The following is a 21442-nucleotide window of genomic DNA, read 5'->3' as shown; positions in this document are numbered from 1 at the left end:
CGTGTCAGTTACTGAGGTGGTTTTGGGGGTAAAAGTGTTGCCCTTCAGCGCAGATCTGAATCAGTCTTCAAGAGCTCTCGCGGAGCCGACGAGGCTCTCAGACCCAAACACGTTTCGTTTTGTGCGTGATTGGTGTTTGTGTTGGATAATGGAGTGCGCAGCGAGAGTTGCGTCGAGCAGGGGCGTGATTCAATAAACATCATTTGATTTGGAGTGGTTCACATGACTCGACATAAACGTGAGACAGCATAAGTATAGGTGGCGGTCAGAGATGGGTGAGTGGGGTTGTTGTATTAGGGCGTGAATGAGTTGGTGAAAAATATCTAATTAGTATCAGCTCAATATTATGTGTACAACAGATCTCATCGTGTGATTTACCATCAAAATTCGAACTGTTTTCAAAACGTGAATCGCCATTAATGAAACCACATAAACCCTGGGTGAAATATGCTGCATCACATGTGTCTTACCTTTGCACTGTTTCAAATTGTGCTTTTCCATTTGCTAACGGTCAACTGCTCTGCTCTGCTTTCTATAGATTATTCCAAGAAAGTGTCACAGGAAGAATCGCAGCCGTACCTGAACGGCTCAGAAGAGGAACGAGACGGAGGACGCGAGGCCTGTAGTCGATGTCCAGGGTTCAGATGGGGAGAGGAATTATAAATCGGAGACTCGAGGCCAGCGTGAAGTCTTGTTCTCGAATAGTGACAAGAAGCTCCCCTCTGAGCCCCAGGACATGTGCATCTGCCAGGAGGTCTGGGTTTTAGTCTAAACTTGGGACTCTGTGAAATGCTGCTATCACTTCCAGATTTTTGGACCAGCTCAGTCAGATATGTAGATCTTTCCTGGAAAGACAAACACATGTGGAGGGGAAAAAAAAAGATGTTTAAAAGAATATCCTGCTTTGTACTGTTTGCTCATGGGTTGCCGCATGGGTAAATTACTTGATGCCTTACTGTAATAAAATGTGGGCTGTACTTTTCTTTTTTTTTTTTTCTTTAAATAAAGCTAAAGTAATTTAATAGTGCCTCTCAAAGTTCAAGCCACTTTACTGTAGCTCTCTCAGACTCCCATATAACAAATAAAGGAGTGAGTGCCAGCAGCCTCGTGGTGTTGCCAGCTCATCATGATAAAAGTAAAAGTGATGTTTGGATTATACCCACTGAGACAAAAGAGGTGAAGGAAAAGGAATAAAATTTAATGAGTGCAAACGTGGATGTATGGTTCTGCCAATACTTTCATCCTGTTAAAAGAGTTTTTCTCTCTCTCCACTGACACCCAGTGTTTGTCCATTGTGTGAACTGTTTGGTTTCCTCTTTCTGCCCCGAAATATCGTTAGGGTCCGGACCTCATGACGTTAAATGCCTTGAGATAATGTCGTGAATACCAAATGAAATTGATCTCATTGGAGTTGACCCTTCCCACGCAAAAAAGGGACAATCTCAACCAGTCGAGCCTCAGTATATGGGATTTTGTCAATGCTGGTGAATTAACAATAGTTACATTCATCTTACATTACATATATATATATATATATATATATATACATATGTATATATATATACTATATATATATGTATATATATATGTATATATATATATATATATATATATATATTAATTTGGCACTTTTATCCAAAGATACCTGACATAAGCTGCCGGCACTGTCATCAGAAGCAACTTTGGGTTATGTGACTTGCCCAGAGACCCATCACCATGTAGAGTAGTGAAGCCAGGGATTGAACCCCTGGTTGAAAGACAACCCACTCTACCGTTGACCCGCTGCCACCCCTCATAGAAATGTTGGAAATGTCTCTTACTGTGCCGGAAAACCTGCCACACAATCTCCTCTTCGCCCTCAAACAAGAACATCCCTCATCTCACTGTCTGTCCCAAGTTGTAAAAACTAAGTTTCGCTAGAAATATTCCAGCGCTAACACAGCATGCTAACTAGCATCGTAGCGTTGCTCTGGACTGATGCATGCTCTTTGCATCACTGCCAATTGTGAATTGGTCTAGGTCTTACCTGGTTCTCAATAAAAACTTGTTATTTGACCTGTGACCGAGTGAATGCAGATTAAAAACATTCCCGCTGGTCAAAAAAACAGCGTAAAGACAAGTTATTTGACCACTTGACCAGAGGAAATCATTAGATTTGTTACAGTATTTTGTAATAAACCATGAAAACGCTCACATTCTGAGCCTCGCGTCCGGTCCGGAGCCTTGGCAGAGTGCTGGACATCGGCCTGCACTGCTCTCCCGCTGACCTGGGTAAAAGATGCAGCGTGGTGAAGACGACGTCTCGGCCTGGTCTGTCTCTGCGTGCAGGTTCTTTCCTCAGCTCCAGTTGCCCTGCACTTCTGCAACCGCCTCCCTCTTTCACCGTGTTGGATTTGATTGATGAGTGGTCATTTACTCTCCTGTCCATCCCCATTTCAGACCTGGATAAGGTAAATGCTGAATCGTGTAACACTCCATCTCCTTCATCGTTGTTAGGTCTTTCTTGACTTCCTTCTTCTTCTTCTTCTTCTTTGTGTGCACAGTAACTTTTGTCATTGTTCTGCTGCTCCTCAGTGCCTTCTTGTCTCTCCACAACCTGACTCCTGTGCTCGAGGTCCTGTCAGGAAGATAAATACAGAGTAAATAAGAAATTCTTTCTGCAATAAACAATGTCAATTCATTACGTAACATTATGAGACATCTAATAAAGTGGCAGGAGTGGCACCTGGTTTTGTAGTCTATCTTCTTCACAGTTATTGTTTATTTTACTTTCTACTGCAAGTTACTGTTGCCTTTCAATCAGCTTGACTATTCCACTCTGATATCAGGCATCGACGGGGCACTTCTGAGCAGAGAACTGCACCTCACTGGGCATTTTCTCTTTTTTGGACCATTGGACCAAAACCTGTTTTAAACCCTAGATATTGTTGTGTTCAAAGTCATTTAAATCGCAGCTTTTCTGGATTGCGATGCTTAACCATGTCTACAAGCCGAAACGCACCGATGTCACTGGCTTATTAGATATTTACATAAATGAGCAGTTGGATGGAGTGGCTGGGTGAGTGAGAATCTTAAAAGCCCAGTCAAATGAATTTAAGTAGTATTGCTGCTATTCTGAAAATTTCACTGGGTACAATTTGAAATTTTAAGTGCACTCCATTACGTCAGATATTAAGTGTTAGCTTGTTTGCCTGCTGTACTAATAGAAGGTCAGATATCAGGATTCTTTGTAGATAGTTGTGTTAGCTTGGCACAGGGACTGAACATGTGCACATACAAAAAAAACAACCTTTTGTCTGCTAAATATTGACAATGACATGATTTTTTCTTAGAGTTAAGAGTCGTTTGTTGAGTTGCACATATAATGCAAGAAGTATTGTAACAAATATTTCTTTTCTTTTGAGGATTTGATTAAAAGTAACTTGTCTGGAAACACTGTGCCACTAAATGTGACCCTTAAGGATGGTATATCCCGCTGAAGTGTGTGTACATACAGTATACAGTGCATGTACATGTACCTCAGTGTATGTGAGATGAGAGAATTGCTCTGGATATGTTAGATTTACCAATGCACAGTATAATTCTAATTGGCTTTATTAAGGGGGCTTACGTCTAATACCTGCTTGGTGAATTGCTGAAGGCTTTCTCACTGTGTGTGTGTGTGTGTGTGTGCACGTTTGTGTGTTCTTGTATGTGTCTCTTTGTGAGGACCAAAAAAAATGTATAATCCATAGGGCAGGGGTGTTTTGTTTTTTGTTTTTGTAACGAGGGCCAGATTTGATAATGTGAAGATGGTCCCATTTTTTAAAAAACAGTAAATGTAACATACAAATGCACTTTTATTTTCATTGCCACAATTATCATTTTTAAATATAACAATGTCACCTAAGCCACACTGGAGTGAACAAATGACAAAAAAGTCTTTCACATCTGGAGTCAGATAACATGATAAAATAATAGGAGGTGAATATAAAACCTGAAGCTGCAGGCCGTACAAAATCTCACCGAGGGCCGGACTTTGGACACATTTAAAGGTATTTTTGAGAGTTAAGAACTGGTTTTAGGGTTAGGGTTAGGCATTTAGTTGTGCTGGTCAAGGTGAGGGAGCTATGACACTACAAATGCTGCACAAACATGAGTGTGTGTGTGTATAATATGCGTATCTGTTACCGCTTATCCTCCCTTATCTGGCATAAATACTGACCTGATCAAGACCAATAGTCCTCATGGAGATCAAAACCTGGTGAGCCAACCCTAATGAGGTAGAATCTCATTGAAGAGGAACTTTAGGGCTATCATTTGAATTGTGCTTAGGTTAAAGCTTTGTTTAGGCTGTCTACACGCTAAAATACAGCTACAGACTTGTCACAGGAGGCAGATTTATTCCCAATAAGATGATTTGCTTTCAATTTGCTTATTTCATTTATCACAGTTTGGTTTTTTTTTGTCTCTCGTCAAAATTCCACTCTGATCACATACCCTGGTATATACAGTAAAACTGTATTTCTGATTTTCCTCCACCACAGGAAGCTCACGTACCACTGGTGGTGCACGCACCACAGTTTGAGAACTGTGGGACTAAATGAATGGAAGACAGTCCTTAACAGGACGGCTGCATGAACCGGCGTGTGTTCAGTGTTCCCTATGTATCAGACATGAGTAGATATAGACACCGTGGCAATAAAACCAGCCTCCATCCACTCACAGCTCTGTGCAGCAGCAGCATTTCAGGGTTCAAGTCCAATGAAGCAGCAGCAGATGTAATGAAAGAGACTTAAGGCGAGAGGAAAGCTGCATGAAACTGCACCACAACATTTGACCCCATTTAAAAACTTGATACCAATTAGAGAGTTGTGGGTGTAAATTATTTAGGAGATCTCTCACACTAAACACACACAAATAATTTTAAGGGGCAGGCATGCGTGAATGTGCACGTGAATCAACACAGTCTTGCGCGCGCACAAGCACGCACATACACACACATGTGCACGAGCACGCACACACACACACAGAGATTCCACCATGCTCTGGAAACAGACTTCTTAATGAAGCCTTCCCCAAGTGAAAGTAGAGCAGAAATATATACTGGCCCATTTCTGCCTTCACTTCACCCTCCTCTCCTCACTCGCTCGCTCACTCACTCACTCGCTCCCTCACTCACTCACTCACACACTCACCTTCTCCACATCATTTGTTTTATTCATGTTTCGCTGTCGTTCTCTTTTGTCTCAATGAGTTAAATCACAACCCCCTAATTTATGGCTACAGGCAAAGACACTTCTACAAACAAACCGGCTGATGAGAGGGGATGACTGAAAACATACAGCGCGCAGCGGCAAGCGGCGCGTGTAAATCTTAAAATGTCTGTTTCTGTCTTTTTTATCTGTGGTTATTTACATAAGAAATGACAACGTGTGTGAAAAGAATGGCTGTGATGCAAAATGGAAAAGGCTGTGCACTGGAGGAGAGAGGAAGTGAAAGATGTGGAGGAGGAGGAGGAGGAGGTGGAGGTGGCGGAGGTGGTGGTAAATCCAGTGACACTGAGTGGGGAGCACTCAGGTGTGGTGAGAGGATTATACAAAACCCTGAGAATGAATGACAGTAAACACCTGAATGACAGAGATGGGGAGTGGCGGGAGCTTTGCTCTGTGTGTGTGTGTGTGTGTGTGTGTGTGTGGGTGGGGGTACGCTGGGTGACAATTTAGTAGTTGTCACTGACATTCTGAGAGGTGAGTGAATATATTCACTACTTCATGCTTTGAGAGCTGTGCTGTTTACTCAAGTGCAACTTGTTAAATTGTTTCTCTCATTACTGCATGCATGAAAACGAGACTAGCAAAAAAAAAAAAGAAAACAAATTTGGGTTTGAGAAGTAAACAACAGCTGCATGAGAATCTCAACAAGGCAGACAGGAAGTGTGAAAGAAGAAGATATCAATCACTGCTGTTGAGTTAGCAAGTGAGTTACACATTGGCATGTACATGTGTGTGAGGCACCTTGGTATTAACATCCAAGTTTAGGTTTTTGAACTCTCCCAATTTGTCCTGAACGCGACCTCAGATGTGGTCACAGATGCCACAGTTAGAGGTGCTTTGAGGACACATGTGTCCACAGTCCTGAGCGTGGATTAGTGCAGTCCTCAGCGTCTCTCCACGTGATTTCATACTGTGCTCTGTATATTTAATGTACATGTTTATATTGTATTGTGAATGATGAATGATTAAATAGTCTGTCCTGTCTATACTATATTACTACTGGTACTACTTATTACTGGTTAAATAAAGGCTAAATATAGAATAACCACGTATCAGTGCCCATACGCCATTATCGCAATATAAACGTTAATCACCTGATTATTTATTTTAATTTTAATGATTAAAATGTATTTTATGTTACAGCAGCACAAGCAGAGCTTTGATCTGAGCAGTCAGGTGTGATTAAAACATCAAGTTGACATCAGCGTGTATTTGAATAAAAGGCATGGACGCCAGATCTGATCATATATATGTATGAACAGTCCAGTAGTTAAGGCTGTCCACAGACGATTAAACGAGGACATTAGGACGGACGTTAAAACGAGGTCTGAACGATGCCTATGTAAGTCAATAAAGGGGCCATAGAGCGAGACGGAGGAGGTGTGTTTGTCTTACTTTTACCGTGTTTTCTTTCTCTGCGTGCTCTGTCAGGAGGGGATTGCTGATGAGGTCTCTGAAGACAGCTTCACATTCTGGATGATCACGTTCTCTGTTCGTCTCCCTGATCCCTGAAACACAAAGACTCTTATCAGCATCGCCCCAAAAAAAAAAGACAAGAAAAAGAAAACTAATCCAGTCTTCCGCTTGTAGTTGTACAAGGCTATTTAAATGTAATTTACCAAGTGTGTATGTCAATGTCTGTGCAGATGAGCAGGCTGGGGGGGCGGGTCAAACTCGCCCATGCTGCATTGTTAAATACCACGGTGCTGATTTCTGTTAACTTGCGTGGATAAGTTGGACAAAAAAAAAGCTGCTTTTCTTGCAGCTATCACAAGGCGTGCCAACACATTCGCCGCGGTCTTGTGGAATACTCAAATATGTCTTTAACCTTTGGCTCGGGGTTAAATTCAGAAAAGAGCAATACATGTCGATTCCTAGATCTGTGCTTAGTGAAATCCCTCACCTCTAGAACTATATCACTGTACAGTGCTGACTCTACATGAAGCGTGACCCCGTTTCCCTCACGGCGACCCCCTCCTCCTTTTCACAGCCTTGGAAGATAGAGGAGCACAGGGGAAAGGCATGCCAAGGCAGAAGACACTTTTAAGCAAAGATTAAAGGTTTTTCTTTTTAATCAGGCATTTGGCAGCAATGTTAGCATTTCACCCTGGTGCGGCTAAGGATCAATTTTTAATGCTGCTATGCAGAGAGCAGACAGGGTGATTGGCAAGAGAGAAGCTATTTACAAAGGATCTATTTACAAATTTTCCATAGAAATATGCAGAGGGCACAAGTGACACCTCTTACAGAATTTTAAAGAAGCGTTCTCCTTTTCTCCACTTCATCACGAGGCACGACCTCTGTGAGCCCCCCCCGATGATCGCTTCACTGCGAGTGTGTGCGCGCGAGTGCATGTGTGCGTTCGCTCACGTGTCTCACATGTAAGAATAATAAAAGAAGCTATATCTCTCCCTTGTGTTGCATTGTGTTACATTTCTCCATGTTGTGCTGCCAGGGGCTGGGTAACTAGGTCAATCAACCCTGGTGTAAACACATCACAAGGATCCATCAAGAACATGCTAATGACAATGACTCTTTTTTAAAATTTATATTTGTATATCCGCGTTGCACCGTGGAAACTTAGTATGCACCATGCAACTCCTTGAGGGACGTAAACTTGTTCAGCTTGTGTACATATACAGTATACGGCGCAAATGTCTGAGGCCACTGTTAGATTGGCTGTTTTAGCAACGCTCCAATTACCATATATATCATTATTTTCAATCTCTTTATTGGAAGGCATCCAGAAAAAATAGGGAACATGTATGCGGTATTAAAATAACTGAACATTTTCTGACAAATAAAGCTTCTACATGGCTAAAATGTCTTAGTATTTAGTGTGACCTTTCCCCAGGACACTGGCTCCACTCTAAATGGAGTGGAACCCTAATTAATGTCATTGGTAACACCTGTATTTGTCACAAAGGTCTAATACACTACGTTTATTCAAGACTCGACATGAAGCGTGACCCCGTTTCCCTGCATACACACAAAGCTATACATGCTAAACTCATTAGAAGCTCGCTAATACAAGACCCGCTTTCAATCACAGCCAGACAGAATGACAACCATAAAATCATAATATAGCATCAGCAAAAAAAATATTCAAAAAAAAGGACAATCTCAAAGGGAAATCAGCAAACAAACTGCACAATCAAGATGTGATCTTCAAGCTAAACAAATGACAGCATGACAATGATGGGGGCTAATGCCAAATAAAATCATATTTGGAGAGGAAAAAAAAAAACTAGCTGATAAATCAATGACAATCAAGGGCTGTCCTCCACAGAGTCGAGAGCTGATTATCAAGAGGGAAATCACCTGGACAGAGCACTTAAACAGGAAGTCAGTGATGTAAGAAGCCTGCTATTATTTACCTGAAGATTATTCAAGAAAAGAGATTTAAGATAAGCTAAGTGCCAAGGGAGGGTACACTAAATACTGACTGTAGAGGCGTTTGTTCTGAAAACTGTTAGTATTTTCCATCCATCCATTTTCTACCACTTTATCCTTTTCCACATGAGGGCCGCGGGGGGCTGACATAGAGTGATAGGCGGGGTACACAGTTCGTCAGTCCATGGCAGGACCACATATAGAGACAAACATCCATTCACTGTCACACCTATGGTTAATTTACAGTGACCAGTCTACCTAATCCCCATAATGCATGTTTTTGTACCGTGGGAGGAAGCCGGAGAACCCAGAGAAAATGCACACACACGGGGAGAACGTGCAAACTCCATGCAGACAGGCCCTTACTCCAACCGCGGTCTTCTTGCTGCAAGGCAAGAATGCTAACCACTACATCAACCGTGTGGCCTTTATTAGTATTTTGTTGTCAAGAATGCAATCATAGTTCCTGAATGTTCTGCTTCATAATAAATAAATAATAATAATGTGTCTATATATGGAAAGTTAGACTTCAGACTTCAGAGTCAGACTTTCTAAATACTAAATGTCATGACCAGGAACTAAAACTTGGCCATGACACGGTTATTTGTTGTTAAATTATCAAAGCGAGTATGTGTGCAGGACACACAGCACTATACAGTGAACCCACATTGAATGTGAGAGCAGGTGGTGATCCTTGAAGTGTACAAAATCTCAACATGTACACAAGTTCAGGTCTGACCCCACTGTCGCCCCGTGTACCCGTCTACAAATGCATCCATGAATTAATCCATATATCCATTCATCCATCCATTATTCAGCCGTCCATTCATCTGTTATCTAGCCGTCCATTCATTCACGCATTCAACCGGCCTCCCAGCCGACCAACCCACATACCATTGATCCAATGATTGACCCTGCACAGGCTGGATCAATACTCTCTTAAATGGCATCATTGTAAGCGCTTAGGCACAATGGCTCGCCGTTGTTTGTGCAGTTCATTTCCAAGGTAGCGAGGCCATGCAGGGCCCTAACCTGAGTCAACTCTCCTTTCTCCTCTGCTTACATGATCACACCCAAGAGAAGCGAAGGGGACACTGCCAAAGGTATTGAGCCTCCTGAGCCTCCTGAATACATGCAACAAAAGGGGCAGCGGTCCATGCACAACTACCTGCAATGACTGACAATTAGATCCGACGGTTTATGTGTCGGTAAAGTGTAACACGGGCGAGATTGGCCAGGTTTCCATTAAATGTATAGCACACATTTTAACCACATTTTCAAAGATTCTGGGCTCTTTATTGCGTGCCACCATCCACAGTTCAAATGGACGCAATCTTGGGGTTGAAAAACTCCAAATCTGAAGCCTTGAGTTTTATGGTTTGACCAACGCCATGACAGCTTTTGTACCCGCAGGTTCACAGATGTCACAGGCACCTACTAGACGATACAGCTGTCAAAAAACTGCCATCGTGTTCGATTGAAGCAGACCTGAAACTAGCGACTGGGTCCAGTAACTCCTCAGGAAAACGTTGACCAATGTTATGAATGAGGTGAGAAATAGGCTCATCTTCACACGAGTTCTTTAGGCAACCGGCATAGTCGCCCCCCTGACGGCTAACTTCCGCCCTACTTCCTGTTTATATACAGTCTACGGTCCCCACAGAAGGACACGACGGCACAACGTAATGACATAAATAATGAGCCGGTAGCTCATTGTGATATATAGTCGCGTTTCACTTCTGCCTCCATCCGTCTTTGTCGTAACATTTGTTTCTTACGCTGAGTGGAGGAATGTTGTGGTTTCCTCATCAGTTCATACATTGTCTTTTCCTCTTGCCTGCACTGTTATCCACCGTTAGTGCTACTCTGCCAGTGCAGCAAACTGCAGTTTATAGTCACGTGTTTTGATGAGCAAATATCACATATTTAAACATTTACAGAGGAACAGAATCATAAGTTAGCTCAGCAAACAAAAGAAGCAAACTTGTCATGTTTCTTCTAATTAACTATAATATGACTATTTATTTAATTGCATTCAACAGATATAATAACTGTAAGTCTCTGTCATAAAGGTTTTATTTTAACAACATTGACCTGGAGGAGTAGTAGTGTTCAGTATCTCACTGAGTAGTCTATTGTGGCTTGGTGTGCATACAGAAACCCTGCTGGGTTAGAGCTGGGGCTGGGTCTTGGCATTAAATGACTGGGACTCTGACAAGTCTCCGAGTTCTGTCACTGCGGTTCACAGGTCTTGTTAGCCAAGGTGTCGGCAAGGGTGGAAATGACTGTGTGCGAGTGTGTGTGTGTGTGTGTGTGTGTGAGAGAGGTGAACATAGACAGCACTCCTACCTCCACCTCCTCACCTGACACCAGCAATAAAACTAAACAGGCCAAGGTTCCATGTGTGTGTGTGTGTGTGTGTGTGTGGATGTGTGCATGGTGAAAAAAAGGGGCTTGTGTGCTGCAGGGTTGCTGCTGCTGTCACCAATTTGCCAGGGCCTCCAGACGGGAGTTGGAGCAAGGTGACGGAGCTGTAGCTTGATAAACACAGAAGCCCTGCTTCGATTTCCCATCCAGTCCACTTTGGAAACACATGGCTCTTCCTGGGCGCTCCTGGCCCAGGGATGGAGGAGGAGGGGGCAACAGGAGAGGAGAGAAGGAAGTAGGAGAGCCACAAGAGAGACACAGTAATGGGTGTGCTATGAGGAAGAAGAGCAGTCAGGAGGAAGGCTGAACAAGGGAGTAGTGGAGAGGAGGTAGAGCACATGTTAGAGATAGAGAGAGAGAGGGTAGAAAAGGGTGACAGGTCTCTGGGGATCAAGTGTATTGACTTCTAACCACATGACAGAACTTCCTGGCTTATACTCGGCGGGAAAGAAAGAGCTACAGTAGGTGCACTGCAAAAAAATACTTACAAAAGATTATTTAAAAAGTGAAAACACAACAGAGAGATACAGGCTCTCACTCTTAATCTATCCTATTCCCTCCGTCTTTTTTTTTTTTTTTTGCATTCGCTTTGAAACAACTTCCAGCTGACAGCCGAGGTTTAAAGACCAGCTCCAGTTGGAGGAGCAATGAAATGTCAGCGAGGAAGGTGGGGCACCAAACTCCCCTCTGCCCCCTAGAGAGTTAAGGAGATCACATATTAACCCCCCTCTCCCCAACAAACCCCGCCCTGCTGCTCCTCTCCTCCATCCCTCAACAGCCAACTTAAGAGGACAAGTGTGGGCTCTAAGCACCAGTGATCAAACACCGGCGGCTGTTGGGTGTGCTAGGCTCAGGACGGTTGGCCTAATAGGATTGGAAGCCCCCAGGTGAGCCAGAGGACACCTCCAATCAGCGTGATTAGCCAAAGGCTGAGCAGCGTTTCCAGCTCCAGCGCTGAGTGATGTACGGCACTAAAAGGATCACATGTGTGGTGCGGAATATAAGCAAGTCATGGAGCGTACGACCGCGTTTGACGGTGCATGTCTAAGTTTTGCGTGGATCGGTGGAGTTTAAAGGTTGCGTGCCGTTTTAATGCGCCAGAATGATCTGGTGATTTGTTGACGGCGTGCTGAGTGCACAGATGTGTGGAGCTGTGGAATAATCTCGCGTTTTTTGGGAAGACTCTGCAAGACCTGCATGCTAACACATCACAGGTCTCACCGACTACACTTTCTACCAACATATACTGTACAGTGCATTCATGAGTAAACACACACACATTACACATGCAAGTACACACACACACTAATGTACAGAGAGGCTTTTATAAACTCATCATATCCAAAAAACAATTACCAGAGACTAAGCTCATCACTGACTAAGCAAAAGTCATCCAGCGTGTAAAACACACAATATAATTAGCACACATCAAGCTGCTGGGTCCTACTGTGCATTAATGATGCTTCCCTCTGAAGTGAATTATGGTATGATGAGTGAAAAGTGAGTGAGGAGGGGCTTTGGGGAGGAGCGAGACATAATTTAGAAAAATGGAAGAAAATAGAGTGTGGAGGAAAAGAGGAAGATAAGGAAGATTTTTTTTTTATGGGGTTCATTGATTAACCCTCATTTTCAGTTAAACAGAATGAACATGAAGTGGTGTGTATGACAGGGTGAACTCACCTGTGGCGAGAGCCATCATGTGCCAGGTACCACAGGCGACATCGCACACCTGCATGAAAAGATGACAAAATCATAAAAGTATGTGATGTCACATGTCAGTTTGCTGTGAGAGGCTGAACGGCTAGTGTGACATCACTGATTGCTGTCCATAGTTTTTTATTTATTTATTTATTTATTTATTTTTTAAAGCCAGCGTTTCTCAGCTTCACCCTTTAGGAATTTATGCATATCCACCTCAAACTCATATACTCGGAAAATCCTGAGGCTTTCATCTACTTGAGACTTGAAGAGCCTTGAAACATAATTTGCACAGTCTTTTCACACACACACACATGCACATGCAGAGGCGCACACACACACACACACACACACACACACACACACACACACACACACACACACACACACACACACACACACACACCTTTCTGCCTCCCAGTAGAACAGGCTGCGGGGTCCGGAGCTTTTTGAGGCCTGGACGATCGCTGTCCACCGACAAACACGGGACCTAACCCCAGAGAAACAGCTCTCCACCTGCTGCAGGTATGAAAACAATGAAATGTTTGGAAAACCTTAAAGTTACAGTGTGTAACTGTTGTTGTTGATGTTAATATTCGGCCTCTGTTTGGTCTTGATGAAAAGAAATGACGTAACATAATTTATATGCTGTTTCCCACCGACTGAAGGAGCGTTTGTGAGTATACAGCAGCAGCACGGGGGCAGGCGGACACAAGACATGTTGATCCAATCAAATTGTTTTTTTTTTAGCAGTATAATTCACTTCTGAAACCTTTTCTCTGTGTATTATCTCATTTTACATTGAATCTAATGGACATTTGTTTGTATTTAAAAGTCACGCACTAAAGCATGTCTTGATTACACTTAAAAATAACATACAGTGCAAGAAATGGTTCTCTATATCCAGTTGCCCCGGAGCCAGGAGGGATCCTGACCACAGTTCACCACTCATTACTGAATCTTATAACTCTGATTTACTCTGAATCAAAGAAAAATATAGCAACTACCATTAAGAATTGTTATACTTGACTAAAAACTACTCATGTACAGTTTTCCTTTCAAGGAGTCTCGCTGACCTCCAGTGCCTATACCCTAACCTTAACCTAACCACAATTAATATGTGCAACAACAAACAAATAATAGCACTAAAGTTCTGCCTCATTGGAACCAGGTTTTGGACTACTGGTCCTGACAAGGTCAGTGTTAGTGCCAGAAAATGACCTAATGAGATAACAAATATAAGAACACAGACACACACATCACACTGTATGTACTCACATAGCAAACACTCAAGCATCCACTCACTCAGCCACCTCAGTCGGCCTATTTAAACCTGCCACTAATAAATTTATATTTACTGCCTGCATTGAGGACTTTTAAATTATGGCATACAATAAACCTGGCACACACATCTCAAAAGCTCTTTCAGGGGATGTTAAAGCAATATAGTAAGCAATTTTCCAAAGTGGATTACAAATTTCACATCCAGGTTTTATTGCACATTACGATAACTTAACCACATCTAAATGTTCTGCATAAATGGGAAATATGTGCTGCTTAATATGCTATTTTTCATTTTTTAAGAAGCGCTTTGCAAACCCTGCCAAGCAAGGGAGCACGCTGGTTTGTATGGTGGGGGAGTCAATAATCTTTATGAGGTGGATTTTAATTACAAGGAGATAACTGAGTATCCTCCTCACGGCAGGCCTCCATCAATCTCTATCCTGCATCAAGCTGCACGTCGACTTCACACACACACACACACACACACACAGAGGCGCAGATACCCTTTTCAGACATGACTGATCAATCAATCAGTAATGTATTATTTTCATTTCAGCAAAGCAAACCTTGTAATAGCAAGGGAGGCAGGCGTTTTTAGGTGTTTTACCACACACTCAGGCACATGAGCATAAACCGCGTGGGCACACACACACACACACACTTGCACACAAACACACACACACACACACAAAGGCTGGCAGGGTAATCCAGCTAAAAAAAGGTTAAGGCTGATGTTTTCCCAAAGAACGACCGTCTGTGAAAGGTCAGATCAATCATGTGCTAAGCATGCCTCATAAGCAATCCATAAAGAGCTTGTTTTAAATAATAACATTTTATAGATCACCTAAAGACATAATGTACCACAGGCGCGCAGGGCCCTACGCTCTCCAAATAGTCCTCACCGCCCCAAGAATTCAAATGGGACCAAAGTTAATATGTTCACTGCAGTTCATTTAATGAACCGGTGGCATTTCCAGCGAGAAGCCACGCACGCGGTGCCAGCAGACGTCTCTGTTCAACAATAGGCAATTCTTTTAACAGAATATTGCAGTGCAGGAATGTGCTGTAAATGTGCCCCGGTCCTGAAACAAGTCCAATGTGTTTTTCTCTTTAAGTGGCTGATGTTACATTTGTTGTGCAACCACTTTAATTCCATCTGTCCGACAGAAGGAAAGCAGCGATTGAAGGAGAAGCGATCGCTCGACACTGCAGCGGTGCAAATGTATTGGAACTAGTTTTCATGGCGGTTCAGTTGCTCGCTATGAAGCAGAGGGGGGGATTGGTAAAAATCACACAGGTAGACAGAATAGGGTTTAAAAAAGTACATTTAGTTTGACTCTGATGCAAAGAGGTGTTTCTTTATCTCCAGAAGCTGCAGGAACAGCTGTATCTTGGCAGCATAGTTCAGGGGATATCTGGTTGAACAACAAACCAGTTCATTATGTGCCCCCGTCTAACACAGAACACCGAAACAGGGTGCACTATTGCACAACTTAGCTCAGATGGTTTCAGAGATATCAAGAGCTAATTAGGGTTGAATTTGTGCTCCGAGTGATGTCATTTGAGGACACCGAATCCTTGTTGTGTTAATTAAAACTCAAAGAAATGATGTAGATGAAAAATTTGCATAGCTCACAGCCACAGTGAGGGATACTGCTGGGAAAATGAGTTTTTTTCTCGAGTTGATATGTTGTTTTGTATATTATGAGCAGCGAGTGGAAGGTTTAACGATGGAGAAATACATCACAATGAGATATCTGCATTGACTTTAGACACGTTTTAAAGTGCAGCGGGAGAGACACTATTGTACTTTGTTGGATCCTTGTCTCACCTGTGACAGCTGCACCGTAGTTGTCCCCTGCTCGTATCTGTGTCACTTTGGCTAGCCGAGAATAGCTGAGAAGACAAGGAGAGGAGACGTGATTCCTGTCCTCGCCGAGTCCAAGCTGTCCCTGCGAGCGATATAATGACACAGTGTCAGTCACAGGATTAAATAAAAGTTTAATCCCAGTGATTCCAGTGCTTGTAGATAGAAGAGTTAAATTAAGACACATGCCAAAGTGGTGTTTCAATTTGAGAGGAAAGAGGATTTTTTTTTTTTTCTTCCTCTTTAAGCGATCTCGAGCATCTTCCCCACCTCATCCTAATTCACGCTGCCCTGCCATTTCTGAATGTAAACATGCTCGTTAGGTGTGACTTGTGTACCGTCTCCGCTGTGTCATAATTTAAGTGCATCTTTGTAAAGCCCCCAGTTGTAATATCTGCTGCGTGCGGTTAAATATGACAAGGGGAACTGGCAATTCATCTTGGCTGAAATGGCTGTCACCGAGCAGGAAATACTGTTAGAAACAGCACACTGCATATTTCTTCCACCAGACAAAAAGTCCACTGTGTTTCATGTTTCATTTACCCTCATGTGCAACCGCCTGGCAATGCAATCCCTCATCGGTGAGAGTGTCTGTGTAAAACCTCTATTCAAACACAAAGGCTTAATAACCACAGCATCTTGTGTAGTACAATAGAACGCACTGTCCTCAATTTACATCTCTTGCTCTGTGTTACAAATGGTGAGGGGTGTTCAGTTTGACTCCTCTCAGCTGTCCTGCTTCTCTCTTTCTTTCTTTCTTTCTTTCTTTCCTTCTTGTGCACTCCTGCAAGACACAAAGGGATTTCTGCGCTGTGCTCATGTGCACGTCAGCATGCCCCTGGCATATGTTTGAAAGTGAGCACAATATGTGTGGGTTTACATTTTCACTGTGTGTGTGTGTGTGTGTGTGTGTGTGCGGCAGGAATCTGCGTCTTTAATTGCTTATTCGAATGTGTGCTACTGTGAGGATTTGTACAGCGCTGCAGCATATGTTCCTGCTGTGTGAGAGTGTGTCTTTGTGTGTGAGTGTACGCCTGCCTCTCTATCAGACTGTTTAAATACAAGTTTACTTCTGTTGAGGTACAATAAGTGAGCAGATGTGTCCATAGGTTTATGCATCGCCATGCCTTTATACTACCTATGTGTGTGTTGTGTGTGTGTGTGTGTGTGTGAGTGTGAGTGAAGGGGCACTGTCAGGTGCTGCTCCATGCTGTGCCAGCTGCATCTGGAGCCATCTGTGTCGGGGCTCAGAGGGAGGGCTGGGATGACTTTAATGTACTTGAACCCGAGACAGACCTCTTCCCAGACAGTTGTCAGTATGAAACCAAGATAACTGGGCCCAGTCAAGCTGAACTGGCTGATGTGGGAGGTGAGCAGGAGACAGATGCTTTGGTTACACTGTAACCCCGGTCAGACTCACCAGGGAACCTCTGGCAGTCAGATACACACCAACACCAGAATCCGTTTGTTCCAATGTCACAATTCTGTGTTTTATATCAAAGGCCACCCTCGCTTTTTCTTTTTTCTCCAACTTTCTACAATGTATTGATACAGTTCTACCACTACTCATATCCACTTGACTCTACTTGTTTTTCTGATAGTACCTGGCACCTGGTGCTTTTTTTGGTACCTGCTCTGGCGAGGTTCCAAGTGAGCTGAGCCGATACTAAAATGTGCCGGCCAGCGATCAGAGTCATGAGCACGACGTCCGACACAGAAATCCAACCCGACATTTCTAAAAACGGGCAAGAGTGTTACAAACCGCGTCGAGTCGAGCCATAAATTAGCCGTTTTTTCCCACATTACCTTTGTCTCCATACCTACTGTTGATGTGACAGCTCCAGAACCAGAAGCCTTGTTTTCTATGTGAAACCAAGCAGCACACATCTGTTTTTTCTCTACAGAATGTGGTTTTTAAAGATATTGTCCTTTCATGTTCATTCGTGGAGGAAAAAAAGTGGCAGCAAGGCAGGCCAGCATGAATCCTAAATTGAATTACTTAGTACAAACATACAGCATCATTGTTCTAGGTCTCAGAAAAGGGATGTAGAAAGAGCAAGTAATGCTCTGATGAGGCTTCAGCCCATGTTTTCATTTTATGCTGATTTATCTCTTCTCTTTCATGACAATACTTTAATATACGTTGCTGTTTACATTTAGAAATGATAGCCACGACTTACACCCCTTTTCCCTAAGCACTAAAGAAACCTACAGTAGCCTCCATTAGACAGAAATGATGTTATTCTTCTTTGTTTGCGTATTAAGCTTCGCTTCAAAATGCAAAACGCTGGCAGTTCTCTTTTCAGTCTATAGATACATCGCGGCACAAGATGCAGCCTTCATAAAACAAGCCCCTAAAGTACATATATACATATATATATGTATATATGCTGTATATATACATATATAAACGTGTATATAAGGCTTATTCTAAAGCAGTAGAATTGATTATGCACTGGAAGACAACAACCTGAAGTTTACACACGGCCATAATTGTCACGATTTATTTGCATGCAATAAACTATCACATAATAGAAACAAAAGGGATATCGATTCAAAAATCCTAACCACGCTGCACATTTCGCCCAAGCAAAAAAGTAAGAACAGCACAGTGCCTTAGCACCACAAAGAAAACACAGAGGCCTCGTAATGATCTTGCAGCAACAATATGATTAGTGAAGCACAAAATCAATTAATGCAGCAGTGGAATCAATAGGTGTCTCTCAGCATATATGTCCTGCAGTTAATTAATAAACAAAAAGGACATTAGGCAGCAGAGCATCAGACTGTGGCAACGACTGTCATCAGTCACATCGTGTGTACTGATGGCATCAGCAGGAAGGAAAAAGGGGGAAACACAGACAGATACAAATGTGAGCGTGGCAAAACACCAAACACACCCAGAGGCAAAGACGCTTACACTATGCACACATGAACATGCATGCACAGACACACACTAATGCACAAACACAGGGCATGTGTAGATGCATGGGATCAGTAATGCTCATTTTACTCCACCGCTGCAGCTCAGGCCATATTAGCTTCAATTTGGAACGGGTCCAGGGTTCGATGGGGCCTGAACTGAGTTGGAACTAGGCCCGGGGTTTCCACCACCGCCACCATCAGACCATCTCCTTTACAATTTGCCACGCCTGATGAGTCACCCTCACATTACACCACAGACGTCTGTGCAATTGACGGGTCAAAATAACACTGACTCTAAACTGTACCGCACACATCCAGTATATAAACACGAGTTACTGCTATGTAAGGCTATATCTGTATCAGTGGGGATTGTTCAGCTTCAGCTGTTCTCTATGGGACGGCACAGAAGAGTTAGATTTTTTCACTGCGGTGAGCTCGACGGTGATTGGACAAATGCGCCTAAATAGTCACTTCCAGGGAAGCTGGGCTTCCGTGAAAGTGGATGAGGTGGTGGGCGGGCGCGGAAGCCAGACTTCTGAGCGATGAAAACGGAGAACCAGTTTTTGACTGACAGCTTTTCAGAAACATACGTGACAGCGGAGCCTTTTCTGTCTCAGTCCTGTGTGGATTCTGTCAGGGAAGTCTGTAGACAAATAGCTGATTGTGTGTTATTTTCTCGGCGATATTGACCATTTTCATTTGTACATACACACTGCAAATACAGTTTTACATAATGATCATGTTTCCTTGTTCTAATTTAGCTTGTGCTTCCCCTGTTTCAAAGGCTACTGTTTTCATTTAAAAACAATCTGTGTCCAGATTTAGCTCCGTTTCAGAAGTGAAAAGTGTCCCACCTAATACAATCCATTCAGGTACAATATATTACTCAGGCCCACGATTGATTCTGTCCTCTGCAGTTGTCCCACATAGTTTCGAAAATGGTGAAAAATAGTACAATTATTTCCTTTTATCAGATCAACAAAGAGAAACTGAAATTAAAGGTTTTTCATTCACAGCTGATCGTCTAGACATGGCTGTAACCACTCAGTGAAGTGAATGAGGGCAATATTGTTTCCAGAAAGATCAATTTTGACCGTCTATACACAAATGTATCCACAAACAAAAATAAAGCCAGCAGTTTTTTGTTGTTTTTTTTGTTCTAAAATACTGTAGATGAAGAATTTATGTGTGTTTTAAACAAAAAATGAGTGTTCTGCTTAAGCTTCATGTAATAACGGTGAGTTGAGCCATTTTCTGACAAGGACATAATATCTGGGAAATATTCAAATCGTGTAACGGCTGTAACATAGTTTCTGAGCTCCATGTTGTCGTGTTCTTCTCCCTTTAACTCATTTTGAGTCTGGTGCATTTATGATGTCATAATTCTTGCATGGATGACAGAGTAGTGGTGAAAAAAACACCACAGAACAAGATCAGCTATTGGCAAACACAATGGTGTTAATCGTCTTCTTTTAGCAGATTCCCAAATGCCGTGTACGAGCCCTAATTTTAGTGCAAAAGAGGCTTTCGTTGGACATCAGCTCGGTTCAGTCCATTGCCAGACTCAAGGTCCAAATAATTAAAAAAGCAGACACAAATATGAGCAAAGAGAAAAATGAAAACATAAATCAGACATGCACGTTATTTGTGGTTCTCAGGCACATACGCAAAGGCCAGACCTTTATTTCCTGATTTGTTTCCCTGAGAAGCGTGTAATGTTATCCGGGAGGAATTTTGTTTTGTAGGTTTTGTGCGAGTCATCGCTAACGCAGATATACTGAAATCTCCAGTTCATCTCGGTGCAAACATTATCTACTCTGTATGAGAGCACTTTTTCCCCCTCTGTCCACCTCATTACCGAGGCTGTTTATAGCCCGGGTTTTAAGTCGATTGGATCGCACGTCAATGCAGGTCTGTGGCCAGTTGAACTCTTGTGTCAGAACTTTGGCAGAGGGTTGACCCCGCTATCACACCGCTGACATTACAGATCCAGACATGACTCTAGACTGCAGATGCATTTGTCTTTATTGAATTAACTGTATCAGCTACACTGGCTCGCTGGTTAATTTAATAATCTATAATGTGAATAATAGCGGCCCGATATTTAGATATGCGTGCTCCACGTTTAAAGAGTGAACGCAAAAGTGATTGTTTACTCTACGAAACAAATACATCACTTTGAGTTCACTTACTTGCTTTGAAACTCACTTGCCACCGCTGTTATGCTGTTAACATATTGATTCTGGCTGTGGCATGCACTTCCTGACATCATTCAAATTCCTTCTCACCTCAATCATGTGATACAGCGCAGGCCGTCCGTCTTTTAGTCTCAGTAGAAGGAAAACAATGAGATTTCTATCTGTAATACTATTACCAGCCGTAATAGGGTTAGAGCTGCCTGGGTTTACCTTGGTAAGGCAGCGGAGAACTTTATTAGGTTTAAGACCTTTTGCTTTTATACGGCTACTGATACATAAGAGCCTTTAAGCCCCAGAGAAGGGAAGGTATCCGCTTAGCAAAAGAAAGAAGAAGAAAAAAGAGTTCACGATGGCCTCTCGACTCACGTCTTCTCCAGCGACAAACAAAGTGTTAT

General features: G+C 42.7%; 1 protein-coding gene across 1 annotated transcript in view; it reads right to left on the bottom strand.

The window, feature by feature from the left end:
- Positions 1-2530: 2530 nt before the first annotated feature.
- The window catches only part of LOC122768958 (ultraviolet-B receptor UVR8-like), a 324378-nt gene continuing 305466 nt past the window's right edge, over positions 2531-21442 (bottom strand). The window contains exons 10-13 of the mRNA XM_044025185.1: positions 15889-16009; positions 12756-12804; positions 6651-6763; positions 2531-2617 (exon numbers count right to left, since the gene is read on the bottom strand). Of these exons, the coding sequence (XP_043881120.1) occupies positions 6736-6763; positions 12756-12804; positions 15889-16009 (198 nt within the window). The 3' untranslated portion in view covers positions 2531-2617; positions 6651-6735. The remainder of the gene's footprint in view (positions 2618-6650; positions 6764-12755; positions 12805-15888; positions 16010-21442) is intronic.

Source organism: Solea senegalensis, linkage group LG5, assembly GCF_019176455.1.
Source record: "Solea senegalensis isolate Sse05_10M linkage group LG5, IFAPA_SoseM_1, whole genome shotgun sequence".
NCBI lineage: Eukaryota > Metazoa > Chordata > Actinopteri > Pleuronectiformes > Soleidae > Solea > Solea senegalensis.
The sequence above is the reverse complement of the archived record's forward strand: the minus strand, read 5'-3'. Positions and strand labels throughout refer to the sequence as shown.